The sequence below is a fragment of the Arachis stenosperma genome, chromosome 1 (genome assembly GCF_014773155.1).
Source record: "Arachis stenosperma cultivar V10309 chromosome 1, arast.V10309.gnm1.PFL2, whole genome shotgun sequence".
NCBI lineage: Eukaryota > Viridiplantae > Streptophyta > Magnoliopsida > Fabales > Fabaceae > Arachis > Arachis stenosperma.
The window spans coordinates 123,100,970-123,116,559 of NC_080377.1; the positions used below are offsets into that span (position 1 = coordinate 123,100,970).

Genomic DNA, 15,590 nt, shown 5'->3' on the forward strand with positions numbered 1-15,590 from the left:
TCATCTCCATACATACATACATACAAGGTTTATTCCTATTTTTATTTCTATTTCTAACCACCTAATAATAAAATACATACATACATGTTTAATTTCTAATTTCTACTTAGTGCCATTACAATATATACTGTTAATAAAATCTAAAATTATCACTATTATTATCATTAAATAAAATTATTAAAAAATAAAAACTTACATAATTTGGATCTCCAAGATAATTAACAATATGAAGCTCCGGTTGATTTACTTCCTTGGTTTTCCTTTTTTTGGCATTTTTATTCAATTTTTTCACTGAGATAAGGGTGGTCCAACAATGGTGAAATGGTGGGGTTGAGAGTAAGCAGAAAGGGAAAGTTGAGAGTGAAAGAGAGAGTGTTGGAGGGTGAAAGAGATAGGGGTATCCGGTTTTGAGTGGGTGAAACACACATAAGGGGTCACGGGCCACCCAGGAGCCAGCTGGATGCGCGACGCGTGGCAAGGAGGTCACCAATCGGTGCCACCGATTTGCGCACCTCCCCCTCCCGGAAATCGGTCCCACCGATTTCCTTCCCCTCCATCGGTGCCACCGATTTCTTTAACAACGTCGTCACATCTCCGTCAAACACCCCAAACCCCCATAACGTTGGAAAACACCAGCACCTTCTCCATATCAAAATTAAAAAACTCTTGACATGTACCATGTATGTATTGGATTCGGTCTGTATTTCTAATTAATGAAATTAGGTTGGAAAAAGAATTAAAAATAATAATAACGAAATGAGTCCATCAAAATAATATAATAAAAATAAAGTATATTTTTTATTTTTAAAATTTTTAAAAAATTTTAAAAATATTCTTAATGCTTAATTTATTTTAATATTATCTTTAATATTTTCGATAAATTTTAATTTTACTCTTATTCAATCGTGCTAGATAACTAAATAGAATATCAGCCAACTATTAGGTAGATTGTAAAAAAATCTAGAAAACACTAAAAATAGTATGTATTTCACTTTAAAAAGTTAATTTTACTATTACGGTAAAAAACAAAAACCATATAAAATTCTAATCACTTCACTTCCTTCTCCCACATCTTTCTTCCCTTCCCTCCCAAAAAAAAAAGCCTCCTTTTAATGTGTATGTGCTTTTCTCTACCGCACTCTTACTTCTCTCTACCATACATTCGATTCTTTCTACCTCATCCTTGTTTTCTTCTACCGCGTATTTTTTCTCTTTTATGTGTCTTTCTCTGACGTGGTTAGCCTCTCTGTCGTGCTCTTAAGTACGCCGCGAAAGAATACGACATCATCACTTCATCGGTTTTGGATATTATTTTGTTTATGATTTTGGATGTTATTCTTTCAGAAATTTTAGATGTTGATGATTGTTATGTATAGTTTTTTCTTATGTTTCTTGATTAAAAAAACATATCCAAAAAAAAAGAAACATCTAAAATTAAATTAAAAAAATCTAAAATTATTGTAAAAAGAATATTTAAAATTTAACAAAAAAAAATATCCAAAATATAATAAAAGAAACACCTAAAATCATTGTAAAAGAAATTTTAAAGGTGATCTAGAGGAGGAGGAGGAGGAAAAATATGGAGGACGAGGCAAAAAAAAAAAGAAAAAGAAAGGCAGATAAAAAGGAGAAGAGTGGTGAAGGGAATCTGAGGATACGTGTTTTTTGAGTGCAAAACTAGTTTTTAAAAATTTAAAATAATAATTTTTCAAAAAGTTTGTTTAGTTGTATATAGAGTTTGTTCCCTAAACTTTCTTTTACTCTTACTGTTAATTCTTTTAGTCAACATTTTTCTATCCAAATTTACCCCTTTCTCTACAACAACCATCATCATATTATCACCAACATCAACATCATTACACATACATATTTCTTTTCGCTGCACCCACCAGTCACTATTGTCATCTCATCCTCACCACGAGTTTTTCACCACGCACCACTCACTACACCACTAGCATTGCACTACCTCATCCCTCTCCCTCACCCCAGAATACACCCACCGTATCACCTATAACTCTCTCTCTCTCTCTCTCTCTCTCTCTCTCTCTCTGAAGCCTTTGCCCTTTTCTCTCACTGCCATAACTCACAATCTCTCTCTCTCTGTGAAGCCTTTGCCCTTTTCTCTCACTGCCATAACTCACAATCTTGTACTCCCCCATCATAAATTCAGCCTTAACTCTACACAAAATTATTATTAACAACAACAAAATAACATACAACAGAGAACGATGAGAAATCAATAAAAAATTGAAATTAAAATCAAGAAAAGGTGAGACTTGGAAGAGGGAAAGCGAAGGTGGTGTGACGATATAATGGTGACAATGAAGGATCGTGGTAGGTTAAAAAGGTGTGATTTTCTTAATATTAATATTGATGATGATAATGATGGGATGCTGTATTAAGGGAGATCGTAAAGTGGTGAAATGTGGTGGTGAAGGTATAGAATGGTCGAGTAGTAATAATGAAAGTGAAGGTGGTGCAATAGGATGGTGCGGTGGTGCAACACTCGACCAAAGTTGTGGGGGTGGATCAGTGGGGTGGATTTAAGCTATGTTAGAAGGATGGAAAAAAAGAGTGTATGATGATGAAAAAACACGGGAAGAAAGTAGTACATGAAAGAAGGATAAAATTAAAAAGAAAAACGTTATTATAGATTGATTATAAAAAATTAATGTAGGTATTAGCTGATATCTTGCTTTGCTTGTTATGATAGTTATTTATTTACTGCAGTCAGTTAGTTAGCCTTATTTAGAGAGGAATCTTTTCTATTAGGTTTTGCTAGTGGTTTGTTGAGATGAGTCGGTATGTGTATATATATTTCATATCCAAGCTAATAAAGCAGTTGCAGAAAATCATTTTTTTCAATACCAATTCTGGTTCTAACATGGAATCAGAAGAATTTCTCATACTTCTCTACGTTCTTCTTTGATTCTCTTCTCTCTTTCTCTAACCTTCCTTTCCTCTTCTTCTATTTCTTCTCTTCTTCCTTCTCTCCAACCTCAAATTTTTTTTCTGCAATGGCAGCGATTGATGAAGCCGATCTTTTTCTGCTCCATTCCTCCGATCAACCGAACCTTGCCTTGGTCATGCAAGTGCTCACCGGTGATAATTATCCTTCATGAAAGAGATCGATGAAAATGACGCTTAATGGCAAAAACAAGCTTGGATTCGTTGGCAGCACGATTTCGTTACCCGAGAATGGTGCATCTCATTCTTCCAAGCTCCGCTAGAATCGTCTGAACGACATCGTCAGCACCTGAATTCTCAATTTTGTTTTCAAGGAGATCGCGTCGAGCTTGATCTTTGCTGGTTTTGCTCATGAGATTTAGACAGATCTAGGTCACCGATTTTGGCAAAAGAACATGAACTTCGAAAAGAGTTAATCAATCTAAAACAAGATTCTCTCTCCGTCTCTCAATTTTTTACTAAGCTAAAGTGTGTGTGGGAGGAATTATGCCATTTTTGACCTTTAGTATGCTATAATTGTGGCGGTGTTTGTGAATTTTTAACTCATGCTGATGAGGAATTTGTTCTTGTATTCTTCATGAGATTGAATGATGTGTACCATCAACTTCAGAGCCAAATTCTGTTAATGAAGCCTTTGCCTAGCATCTCTGAAGTTTTCTTGTTAATCGTTCAAGAAGGGCAACAACGAGGACAAACTCTTGCTCCTCCAACAAGTAATGAGACGCAACTGGCTTTTGCTGTGAAGAATACACAGTGCAACTACAAGATCCGACAAGGGAAGAAAGATAAGCTGATCTGTGCTCACTGCAATTTACTCGGCCACACCAAGGGCAAATTCTATAAGTTGCATTGTTATCCACTTAATTACAAAAAGCAAAGTTCAGCCATAATTCGGGTCAACCATGTGAACACAAGTCATGACCCACACGTTCGCGTCGTTTGTGATTTTCGCCATTCACGCGGGCGCGTCACCGACGCGAACGCGTGACCTGCAAATTCGACGTAAACGAGTGTTTGGACAGAGAGTTGTGCTGGCTTGGGGTAAGAAGTGTGCTAAAAGCACAAATTTGGTCACGTGGACGCGTGAATGACGCGTTCGCGTCAGTTGCACAAATAGGCATCAACGCGATCGCATGCATGACGCGAACGCGTCGTATGAATAATTGGATCCCAAGCCATGTGAACAGAGAGTCGCGCGGGCGCTCGGATGGCTTCACGTAAATTGCACAAAATCCAGTGCACGCGTACGCGTGCCTGACGCTAACGCGTCATTATGAAGAATGCGCGACGTACGCGATCGCGTGCCTGACGCGCACGCGTCGCTTGCGCCACCCAGTTTTCTTTCTCTCTCTCCCAAATCCTAATTCTCTCTAATTCCTTTATCCTTTTTGTTTTTCTCTCCTCATAATATTTGTCTCTTCTATTTTCAGTTCTTCTTTGCTTGAAGACAAGCAAACCTTTAAGTTTGGTGTTGACGTTGTGCTTAATGGTTTTCTACCACAAAAGGGAGGCGAATCATCTTCATTGAGGAGCACAACCTTAAGAATAAAGCGACCACTAGGATAACTAAGGTGGTTGAGTTCCTTTCATTTTTTATTCCTCCCCTCTTTTTCAATATTATGTTTCGGTTTTCTGCTAATTTGCTCTGCTTGTTGCATGATCCTTTATTAGTTAGAGTTTTGAAAAGATGTCTCATGTATTACCTACTGAGCTTGAAATCAAAAAATCTTTTAAAAGTGATATATTGCATGAGAAAATAAGTTAATTCTAAGAATACTCTTATTTACTTAAATGTGGTGGTATTTTCTGTGATTTTTTTGAATGCATGATCTGAACAGTGCATATTTGAATTTGAATCAAGGGATGTTGATGTATAAGGAATAGGAATTCAGAGAATTATTATGACTTCTCTGAAATAAACAAAAAATTTAATCCTTGAAACAAAAGAAACAGCAAAAAAAATTAATAATAAATAAATAAATAATAATAAAAGCAAGGTCCAAGGCTCTAAGCATCAATGACTAGGGAGGTCAGACATGATTAAAAGTTCAAAGAGTTGTTTCCCTAGTCACATGCTTGTGGTGTGATTGTGTCAAGTAATCCTTGAGACAGAACACTTAGAGTTGAGATCAATTGCATTTAACAGAGTATGCTAAAGGCTTTGAGCACCACTGTCTGGGAATAACTGAAAGAAAAATCAGAACTCAAAGAGAGTTCCCCAATTAAGTGTTTGTGGTGTTTCTGTGTCAAGTAAAGCTTGAGACAAAACATTTAAAGTCACGGCTAGGCTCAAGGTGCAAAGCACCAAAGAAAAAAATAAATTAAAGTAAATTTTGCTGTGTTCAAGGATTAAACTAAAATGTAAAGATCAGAGAATTCATAATATTATCCAGATTCTAAATCCGAATGACAATAACATTTTTTATTCAAAGGAGAGTGAGATGCCAAACCTATTCAGGATTGCAGTTATAAACCCCACTATAAAAAAGAGACATGAGCTTAATCGAACTCTCATTCTCATGCAAATTCACATCCTAAGCTTATATTAGTTTTGGTTGCTTGAGGACAAGCAACAGTTTAAGTTTGGTGTTGTGATGCGTGAATATCTTATCTATCTTTTCCTAGTGAATTTGCATCTAATTTGTTGAATTTAATTAAGAATTAATTATGTTTTAGCCACTATGGATGCTATTTTGAGTTTTGTGCAATTTTATTTATTTTAGGTAGCATTCGGATGGATTTGATGAAGTTTCTGCAGAGAAAGAGAAGAAACCAAAAAGATGACCATCGACTACCGACGCGGACGCATGGCTCACGCGACCGCGCGGACTGGAGACAATCGCAAGGGCGCAATCGCGTGCCTGACGCAAACGCGTGGACGGAAATCTGCACAAATGATGCGAACACGTGGATGACGCGGACGCGTCACATGTGCCACGTGCAGAAAAAGCAAAAAAACGCTGGGGGCGATTTCTGGGCTGTTTTAACCCAGTTTTCAGCCCAGAAAACACAGATTAGAAGCTGCAGAATAGACAAATCAAGTGGTCCTCACCCAACAACTGAAGATCTGTTAATTAATTCGAATTTAAATTCAAATCTTATCTTTTAGGAAAAGATATTATTTTTATTTTTTAGATAATTAGATTTTAAATTAATTAGGATTAGTTATAAAAAGGGGAGACTTCTCTTCTATTAGGTACAGTCCATTAGGGGGATTCCATTAGGGAATTCTATACAAATTTACATCTCACATTCCATGAGCAACTAATCCTCCATTGTTAAGGTTAGGAGCTCTGTCTATTTGTAATGGATTAATTCGTTTGATCTTTCTAATTTATTCCATGTTTTGATTTATATTTCAATAATTGTTTTCGCTCTTTATTTTATGAATATGGGTGGAACGGAAGTATGACCCATGTTCTAATTGAGTTCTTGTAAAACTTGGAAAAGCTCTTTACTTGAACAACAACTTGAAAACATATTCTCCTAAATTTTAATTATTTGGATTTAATGGGATACGTGACATATAATCCCCTTATTTTTGGGTAATTAGAATTTTTGTGGCATATAAACTGAAAATTGATTTTTACCCTCTAATTGGAATTAACTGGCCAAGGAATTGACAGTTAATGAATTTTAGAGGAGACTAGGAAGGTCTAAGGAATTAGGGCCTAGTCACATATAGTTTGCCATGAAATTATATCTTGCATGATTAAATTAGTTAGTAATAAAAATTAATCCAGAAAAATAGATAACTCTGAAACCTTAACTATCTTCTCATTATATTATTCCCAACTTATTTATTTGTCTGTGTTTAATGCTCTTTGAATACCAAAACACTCTTTTCTACTTGTCTAACTAATCCTATCAAACGCTATTGTTGCTTGATCCATCAATCCTCGTGGGATCGACCCTTACTCACGTAAGGTATTACTTGGTACGACCCAGTGCACTTGTCGGTTAGTAGTGTGGGTTGTAAAATTCCGCATCAGACACAGCCACTAGTTGAGACCCCACAGCCATTGAGAAGAAGCCAGAGACTCCATAGGGTGCCTACTTATCTTGCAGACTACCGTTGCAACAATGTGGTGAATTCTTTGCAATGTTACATTTTTGTTCTTATGAATGATTGAGTCTAACATACAAGGATTATTGTATACAAGTTTCTGATTTCTATGAACCCCAATTTTATCACCAAGCTGCCAAATATCCTCAATGGAACATGGTATGGCCAAGAAATTACAAGCTATGGAGAATAACCGTACATGGGAGGTGGTTCCGCTTCTAATCGAAAAATATTGCATTAGTTGTCGATGGGTGTAAAGGTGAAGTGCAAGCAAGATGAGTCAGTTGACAAATGCAAAGCTTGTTTGGTTGCTAGAGAAAACACTCAACAAGCTGGTGTAGACTATAAGGATACTTTTTCACCCGTTGCCAAACTCACTACTGTTTGATTACTCCTTGCTGTTACTGTTGTGAAGAATTAAAAATTGTTGTAGCCGGACATTAATAATGTCTTCTTGAATGGTGATCTTGATAAAGAGGTGTATATGCAATTACCTCAAGGATATCCCAGCAAGAGGGAGCAGGGGGAGAAGCTTGCATGCAAACTAAACAGGTCAATCTATGGCTTGAAACAGGCTTCGAGGCAATGGTTTACTAAGTTCTCCATTGTTTTGCTTGGTGCTAGTTTCACTCAGTCAAAATCAGATTATTCTCTATTTCGTAGAAGAACAGGTGATTCATTTGTCATGGTGCTTGTATATGTCGACGATATCATTGTTGCTAGTAAACTTGATGATGTACTCACCCAAACTCAGCAAACTTTGCAAGGTCTTTTCAAACTCAAGGTGCTTGGCCTCTTGAAGTATTTTCTTGGATTGGAGATAGTAAAATCTAAGGAAAGCATTTATTTGTCTCAACGAAATTATGCCATTTCTTTGCTTGAAAACGCTGGTTTTTCAGATTTTAAACCTGCCTCTATACCCTTGAATCCAAACATAAAACTTATTGCCACTGATAGAGATTTGCTCGAGGATGCAGGACAATATAGGAGGTTGATTGGCAGGTTACTTTACTTCACTATTTCAAGACCCGATATTTACTTTGCTGTGAATAAGCTAAGCCAATACATGTCTTTTCCTCGTACTACCTATTTGGATGCTATCTATCATGTTTTGATATATTTGAAGGCTGCACCTGGGTAGGGCTTTCGTTTTTCGATTTCTTCCCTTTTATCGGTCAAGGCATATGGGGATGCTGATTGGGGGAGCTGTGCCGAAACCAGACGATCCACTACCGGCTATTGCGTCTTCTTTAGCAATTCTCTAATCTCATGGAAGTCGAAGAAATAAGACACCATTTTCGAGGTCCACGGCTGAAGCAGAATATCGAGCACTCACCAATGCCAAGTTGTGTGGATTATGAGGTTGCTTCAGGATTTTGAGATACAAGTTGATCCGCCTTTCATCTTCTGTGACAGTAAAGCTACAATCCACATTGTTGAGAATCCCACCTTCCATAACGTACCAAGCATATTGAAATGGATTGCCACTTTGCTCGAGAATGTGTAAAAGACGATACTGTGAAGTTGGTGCATGTGTAGTCAAGACATCAACTTGCCGACATTTTAACAAAGGATGTGCAGCCTATCTTGTTTAAGAACTTGATCAACAAGTTGGAAATCATTCACATCTTTTCTCTAACTTGAGGGAGAGTATTAACTGTTATCTTACTTTGTTTGTTATGATTGTTATTTATTTATTGTAGTTAATTGGCTAGCTTTATTTAGAGAAAAATCTTTTTTGTTAAATTTTGTTAATGGTTTGTTGAGATGAGTTGCCATCTGTATGTGTATGTGTATATATTTTTTACATTTAAGCTAATAAAACAGTAGTAGAAAATTATTTTTTCAAGTATCAATTCTGATTCTAACAGTAGATATAAAATTGAAACTTATAAAAAATGTTAACAAAATTTAAAACAAATTAAATATCATGGATATGTTTAAAATTTTTCGAAAATTTTAACAACAAAAAATATATTTTAACGATATAATAACATATCCATAGAGGGAGTAGCTACATGGGCCAAACATTATAATTGGGCCTTACCTTTGTAGGCACTCCTGTTGTTGATTCAATTTGCAAAATATTTCACCGGCGGTTATGACCCAAAACGGGTCTGCACTTGTAGAGACAGTTGTAAAAGGAATTGTTAGCCTTGGCAGTGAACATAGGAACCACCGATTTTTGTTTTGGGGTGACGACTAACAATAAGATTCAAAATGCCCCATAGACCCACAAGAAGAAGCCTATTACAACTAAAAAAGGAGGAAAAGCAGTGGTACTGAAAAGTGAAAACACTTCATCCCCCTAACCACAATAAAAAATATGTGAAAATAATAGTAAAAAGTTAAATGATTTCATATAATGTGTCTGCATCTCAATTATTATTTTTATATAAAAATTACTCAAACCAATTTTTATTTATTTAGTTTTCATGTTACAAGAAGTTTGGATTCAACGAACAATTCAAAACAAGTCTGAAGATACTTGGTCTTTTAATTAGAAGTTTCAGTTTTATAGGTCTAGTCTTCTGGAAATGAAAAGAGATATTCTCTCGAGACTCTTATTATAATCAAACTCAGTTGCCGTAGTTGCAACAGAGTAAAGGGAAATACCCTTAGGGCCTTAGGCTATTCTATTTTGGTTGGGTTGGAAGCAGGTTTAATTGTGAATTGAAAATAAACCCGTGGTGTACCGAACAAATATAAATAATGTCTTCTCCAATTCAAGCCTAGTACACTATACGAGGATAATCGAGACCTGCATATATATCTCTCTTTATTATTATGGCAACGATCCTCACCAGGTGCTACATACAAGTGTTATTAGTACACACACATACGTAAATACCGATAGGATTAGTTCAACCACAACGCTAAAAACCTCCATCAATCAATAGAGAAAACCTCAAGAACCAACACAATTTATTATTTTTTACTAGTATTTTTGGTCATTACTTTAATTTTTTGAGTCTAAAAATTCAATAACATATATACTTTTAACTCATATTTTTAAACAATATTTACTAAGTACGGGCAAAAAACAATAAATTTTGCTAATATTTTACTATTCTTCTAATATAAATGTTATATGGCTAGTACACTTGGGTTGATTCATCAAGAACTAACGGCGATTAGGCTATTATATGGACTATGGTCCTTAACCTGTACGTGTAGATAAGAGAAGCATTTATTCATATATCGTTTTCTTGTTGGAATGGACTACTAGCTAGCGAGCTAGGTTGGCGGCAGATGTATAATACAATTTGGATAGCGTACGTAAAGCGATTAGTGACAAGCATGAGAATAATATATATCAAATACCATCGGGTACGTTAATTTGTCAAATAATGCCATGTGTATTTAAATATCATACAAATACCATATATGCTTACATAGATCTTGCATCACTCATTCACTCAAGAATTTCGCGACTTGAGTCATGTTTTAATAGTTTTTTTATTTTCATTTTTTCTTCCATAATATACAGGCAAATTATTCTTATACGGCGGCGCAGTCTCTAAACAAGCATGCGGGCAGCATTTGCGTCTCTCTTTCCTTTTTATTTATTGTGATTGTTGTGTCATTTTGGTTGTGATGTGAATGCGTGTGCGTTGAAGCAGAGACCATAGGTGCTTTCCCTTTCATAATTGGTAAGAATATATATAATTATATACAGAAATAGTCTATTATACATATTAAAATTGTATACAGAGAATATAAATTTTTTTATAATTATTTTTTATTATTTTATTGTTATTTAAAATGTAGGTTTTAATCTTATATCTTATTTACCTCTATATATATAGAGGTAAATACTAAATCGGTATTCGAAAGATTTTGACGCTCACAAAATGGTACCTAACTTTTGTTATTGATAAAATAGTTCCTAAAAGATGTTAAAATTTGATAAGCGTGTTCTCAAGCTCGCCGGAGCAAATTTCCGGCAAGCACAATGCTGATATGGTCACTGTATCCCTCCCTCCCCAACGCAGATTCTCCCTCCTCATCGTAGCCCACTCCTACCTAACGCAACCCCCTCCCCCTCCCTCCCCATCGCAGCCCCTCAATGCACACTCTCCCATCCCTTTTCCTCCCCATCGCAACCCCATTCCCTCTCCTTCTCATTGCAGATCATATAAAGGCACAAATAGAAGCACACACAACAAAACACAATATCACAATTCAAATTACAATCTACCAATGTCATTTGTGTTTCTTTTTAAATATATTACACTATTCCATCACTTACATTAAAAAAAGAAGGAAAAAAATCCAGTTACAAACCCCTAAATTTCTTTTCCTTTGATTATATATCTAGATTCTCCATTTGAATACTGCTCTTGAGGGAAACATACACTCTGCGCCAACATAGTAGATGAATAAATTCACAATCCCACCAAATTCATAACGATCAACACACCCACAATAATAGCAAAAAAATAGTAGAGGAAGGGAAGGATATCAATTGTTATAATAAGCAAAACCAAGAAAATCACGAAGACAAATTTATAGATGAATATCAAAAGTGTGACCCAGAAATAAGTGATAAACAAATGTTTGAAGACTTTGGAAATTGCAAAGACAATGGAGAAAAAGAAAACATCTTTGTTGGGGTAGAGGAAAGTGACGATGAAAACGACGGCGTTGGTGGAGAGAAGAGAGAAGGCGAAGAGGAAGAGAAAGTAGCAGAATTGGATTGTGAGGAGAAGAGTCCATTCATGGTTAGCTTGAGAAGAGTCTTAATAAGGGTTCTAAAACTGAGCGATGAGTGGGTGTGTGAAGAGTGAGTGTGCAAGGATTGCGAATGAGAGAGGAAAAATTAGGGTTAGGGTTGTGAGGTAGAACGTTTTCGATGATTTTTTTGGAATTGAGATTGATTTTCTCAAGATTTCTGGGATGTTTAGGAATTGCAGCTCCTCTAGTGTTAGATTCATTATTCCTTCTTCTTCTTCTTTTTTTCAGATTCTCATTTTGGTTTGTGATTGCTTTGAAGGGATGGAATTTTTTAGTTTGTGATTGTTTTGAAGGGATGAGATTTTGAGGTATTAAATTTTTGTTCTTCTTCGTTTCAGAAATGAGATGAGATGAGATGATATGAGAGGGAAGGAAAGGGAAGGGGGCTGCGATGAGAGGGAAAGAAAAGGGGAGAGTGTGCGTTGGGAGCTGCGATGGGGAAGGAGAGGAAAGAGGGGTAGCGATGGGAGGGAGGGATTAGGGTTTGGGGGTGATTTACCATGTCAGCAAAATACGGTGGCTATGTCAGCATTGTGCTTGCCGGAGATTTGCTCCGGCGAACTCGGAGACACGCTTGTCAAATTTTAAAATTTTTTAGGGATTATTTTGTCAATAACAAAAGTCAGATACCATTTTGGCAGCGCCAAAATTTTTTAGGTACCGATTTGATATTTACCTCTATATATATACATTGAGAGGTGAGAAGATTGAGGTTTGATTTGGTAAATTTTTTTGAAAAAATATAATTTTTTTTTTGTGTTTGATAAGTCAATCGGTTTATGTATTTATTTTTGTAACTTTTAAAAGTTAGGATAATTTTAAAAATATCTAAAAAAAGATTTTTTTAAAATTAATTTATAATTATTAAAATTAAAAAAAATAATATAATTTTATATATTAATTAATATTTAAATTTAATTTTTATATTAATATTTATTATAATATTTTTAAATTTTAAAAATTAATTTATTAAATACATTTATTATTATTTATATTTTTTAAAAATTATTTTTAATTTAATTTATTAAACACAGATGCTACCATTTTAAAAAATTAACTTTTAAAATTAATTTTTATAAATTATTTTTAAAAAATAAAAATTTTATGAAACTAAATCTAAAATTCACTTTCACTTGCTACTATATGCATGCTGTATTCAGTATTTGCCTTTTTCCCTTTCCTCCTTTTCATTAATTTCTGCAAATGTACAAATGGTACAGTTTATAAATTAACTATTTGATTGAACGAGAGGAACTATTTAACTGAATGATGGTAAACAGTGACGAATTTAAAAATTTTAAACCGTGGAAGTAAACATGTAACATATAAAAATAATAAAAGAATTTAGAAATATATCAACGTATATAAAAATAAATGATATACAACTTTTAAATATTAAATATTTTTATTTATTCATTATAAAGATTGACATATTGATAAATAATAATATGATTATTAATTCACTTTTTTATAAATTAAATATAATAATAATAAATGAGATTAATTAAGATGATAAATAGATTATTTTTAATCAATAACAAAAATAAAACATATTTTTGTTTAATCTGATTATGATGATCATGATCATGAACACTGCTCCATGCTAATGCTACTTCTTCATTTCCAATTTTTTTAACCTCTTTAATTTGTTCGTTTCTGTTTTGTTTTTTTATTCGTTCTCTTCGCCTAACTAGTGTAATTAACGAGTCAAATTAGGTTTGATTTTGGTTAATAACTACTAATTAGGGTTACTACTGCTTCTACATGTACCACCGAGAAGAAACATGTCTTTCTAATATTTCATTTCATTCCTTTTCGAAAAAGTTTTACCCGTATTGGATTTAATTTTTAATATCATGTCAATTATGTTTGTTCTAGTATTCTTACAGTGGGCAGATTTTTTTTTTCAGACTTATTTAAGTTACAACCTTGATCTAAAAGAAGGGTAGAGCTCGATAAATGAGGATCCAACCTCATGCTATCTGCTCTGAGCTTCTCATTTTCCACTCTAAGCTGTGAGTTCTCACTTCTTTTAGTTTGAGCCTGCAATAAAAGTTAAGTTATTTAAACACATACACTTTGTTTTTAGTTTGCTTTATCAACATCACGTCCAATTGTATTAAAATTTATCTTCACTTGAGTGCATTTTCCTCTTTGAATATTGAGGACTCTGTATACTAATACTATAGTTTGCTGATATGCAAATTGCAAAGAATACCTTATCCTTATATGTACTGTTAGTTGTTGAATTTTCTTGTAGTGTACTGTTGGCTGAATATGTACTGTTAATTGCTTAACTATAAGTTTTTTTATGCTTTTATCTTCTCATCTATTTGTTGACCTTGGCAAGTTTCTTGCCTCATTTCTACTTTTAGGTTGAATATGTACTATTGATTGCTTAACTTGCTGCTTCGTCATGAGTTTTTCTTTCAATTTCCGTAGATAAATAGAAAAAACTAAGTATATGTGTTCAATTCAATTATTGTAGGAGCTGACCTTTTATTTTTCTTAGTTTCTACAAAAATAAAGTATGTGCTAAATTAAGATAGGTATGTTATCAATGGTGCTAGATAAAAAAGTACGAAGGGGAGCATATGGTTGTGACTTGTGACCTTGTATAGGGACTATTTCTTTTGTTTTTGATTTATGTTTTTTGTTCTAATGGCTAAATATGCATTATTGCGAGACCTAATTAAAGTTGCCTTGCCATTTTCATTTTTAATCAATTTGGATTTGGAATTGGATTTGTTGGACTTAATTAAAGTAGCCTTTATAACATGCACTAACACAAGATTATTTAAAATTCTGCAGGACAGTGGTAAAAATAATGGAGCTCATAATAAATTATCACACTATTCATGAAATTTGATATTTTATAACTAAGTATATAAAAAAAAGTAGATATGTGACACTTGTTGGAATTGCAATTTTTATTTATTTGTTATGGCTTTACTTTTTGGTACTTTATCTTCAAAGTCTACTTTTGTGGTGACAAGTTTATGTATATGTTGGATTAGTTCAGTATACATAATTATTTTGGTCTATGATTTTAAAATTATATATGAATTTTGCACGAAATATTAAGAAGATTAATTAAAAAAATTCTGACCAAATTTATGGCCACGCTTAAAAAAGGTGGCTATATCTTAATGTTGAGCTCAACAGGCACGCTTAATAAACGTGGCCATAGCTTGGCAACAGGTACGCTTTAAAAGTGTACCCATATCTTCATCTATTGGCACGTTTTTTAAGCGTAGCTGTATCTTTTTGTATTTATAAATAGCCACGCTTTTGGAGCATAGCCATCTGTTTACCCTATTGGCACGTTTAAAAAGTGTAGCCGTATCTTCTCCTATCAGCACGCTTTTAAAGAGTACCCAAAACAAACATTCTGGAACGCTTTAAAAGCGTGGCGATATATACACTTTTCGGTACGCTTCTCAAGCGTAGCTATATGTTAAGACCTATGGCTACACTTTTTAAGCATGCCAAGAGATGAAATCGTGCCAACAAAAAAAGCGTGTCGATAGATCCATAAAAGCGTGGCGATAGAGCAACTGGCACGCTGATAGATGTGATCTTTCAAAAGTGTCCTAATAGCTCAAAAACCGTGGCAGAAAGCTTATTTTCTTTTGAGCATATTAGGAATCGGCCAAGGTATGGTTTCGATTTTCTTTAGGTAATATCTAATGTTTCATGAAACTTAGGCTAGTGGACCATAGGATAGGATTGAATTGGATATATGGCTGTTTGAATTGTGTTTGTGGTATATGCATGTTGATGGAGATTGAAAAAATTGTATGAGTTGTATGAATTGTTC

At 34.3% G+C, this 15,590-nt stretch overlaps 1 protein-coding gene across 1 annotated transcript; it reads right to left on the minus strand.

Moving 5' to 3' along the window:
- Positions 1–11,421: 11,421 nt before the first annotated feature.
- On the minus strand, positions 11,422–11,970 carry LOC130933472 (uncharacterized). The gene is given in 1 exon segment (XM_057863108.1): positions 11,422–11,970. A coding segment is annotated over 1 exon segment (549 nt).
- Between the last annotated feature and the right edge of the window lie 3,620 nt (positions 11,971–15,590).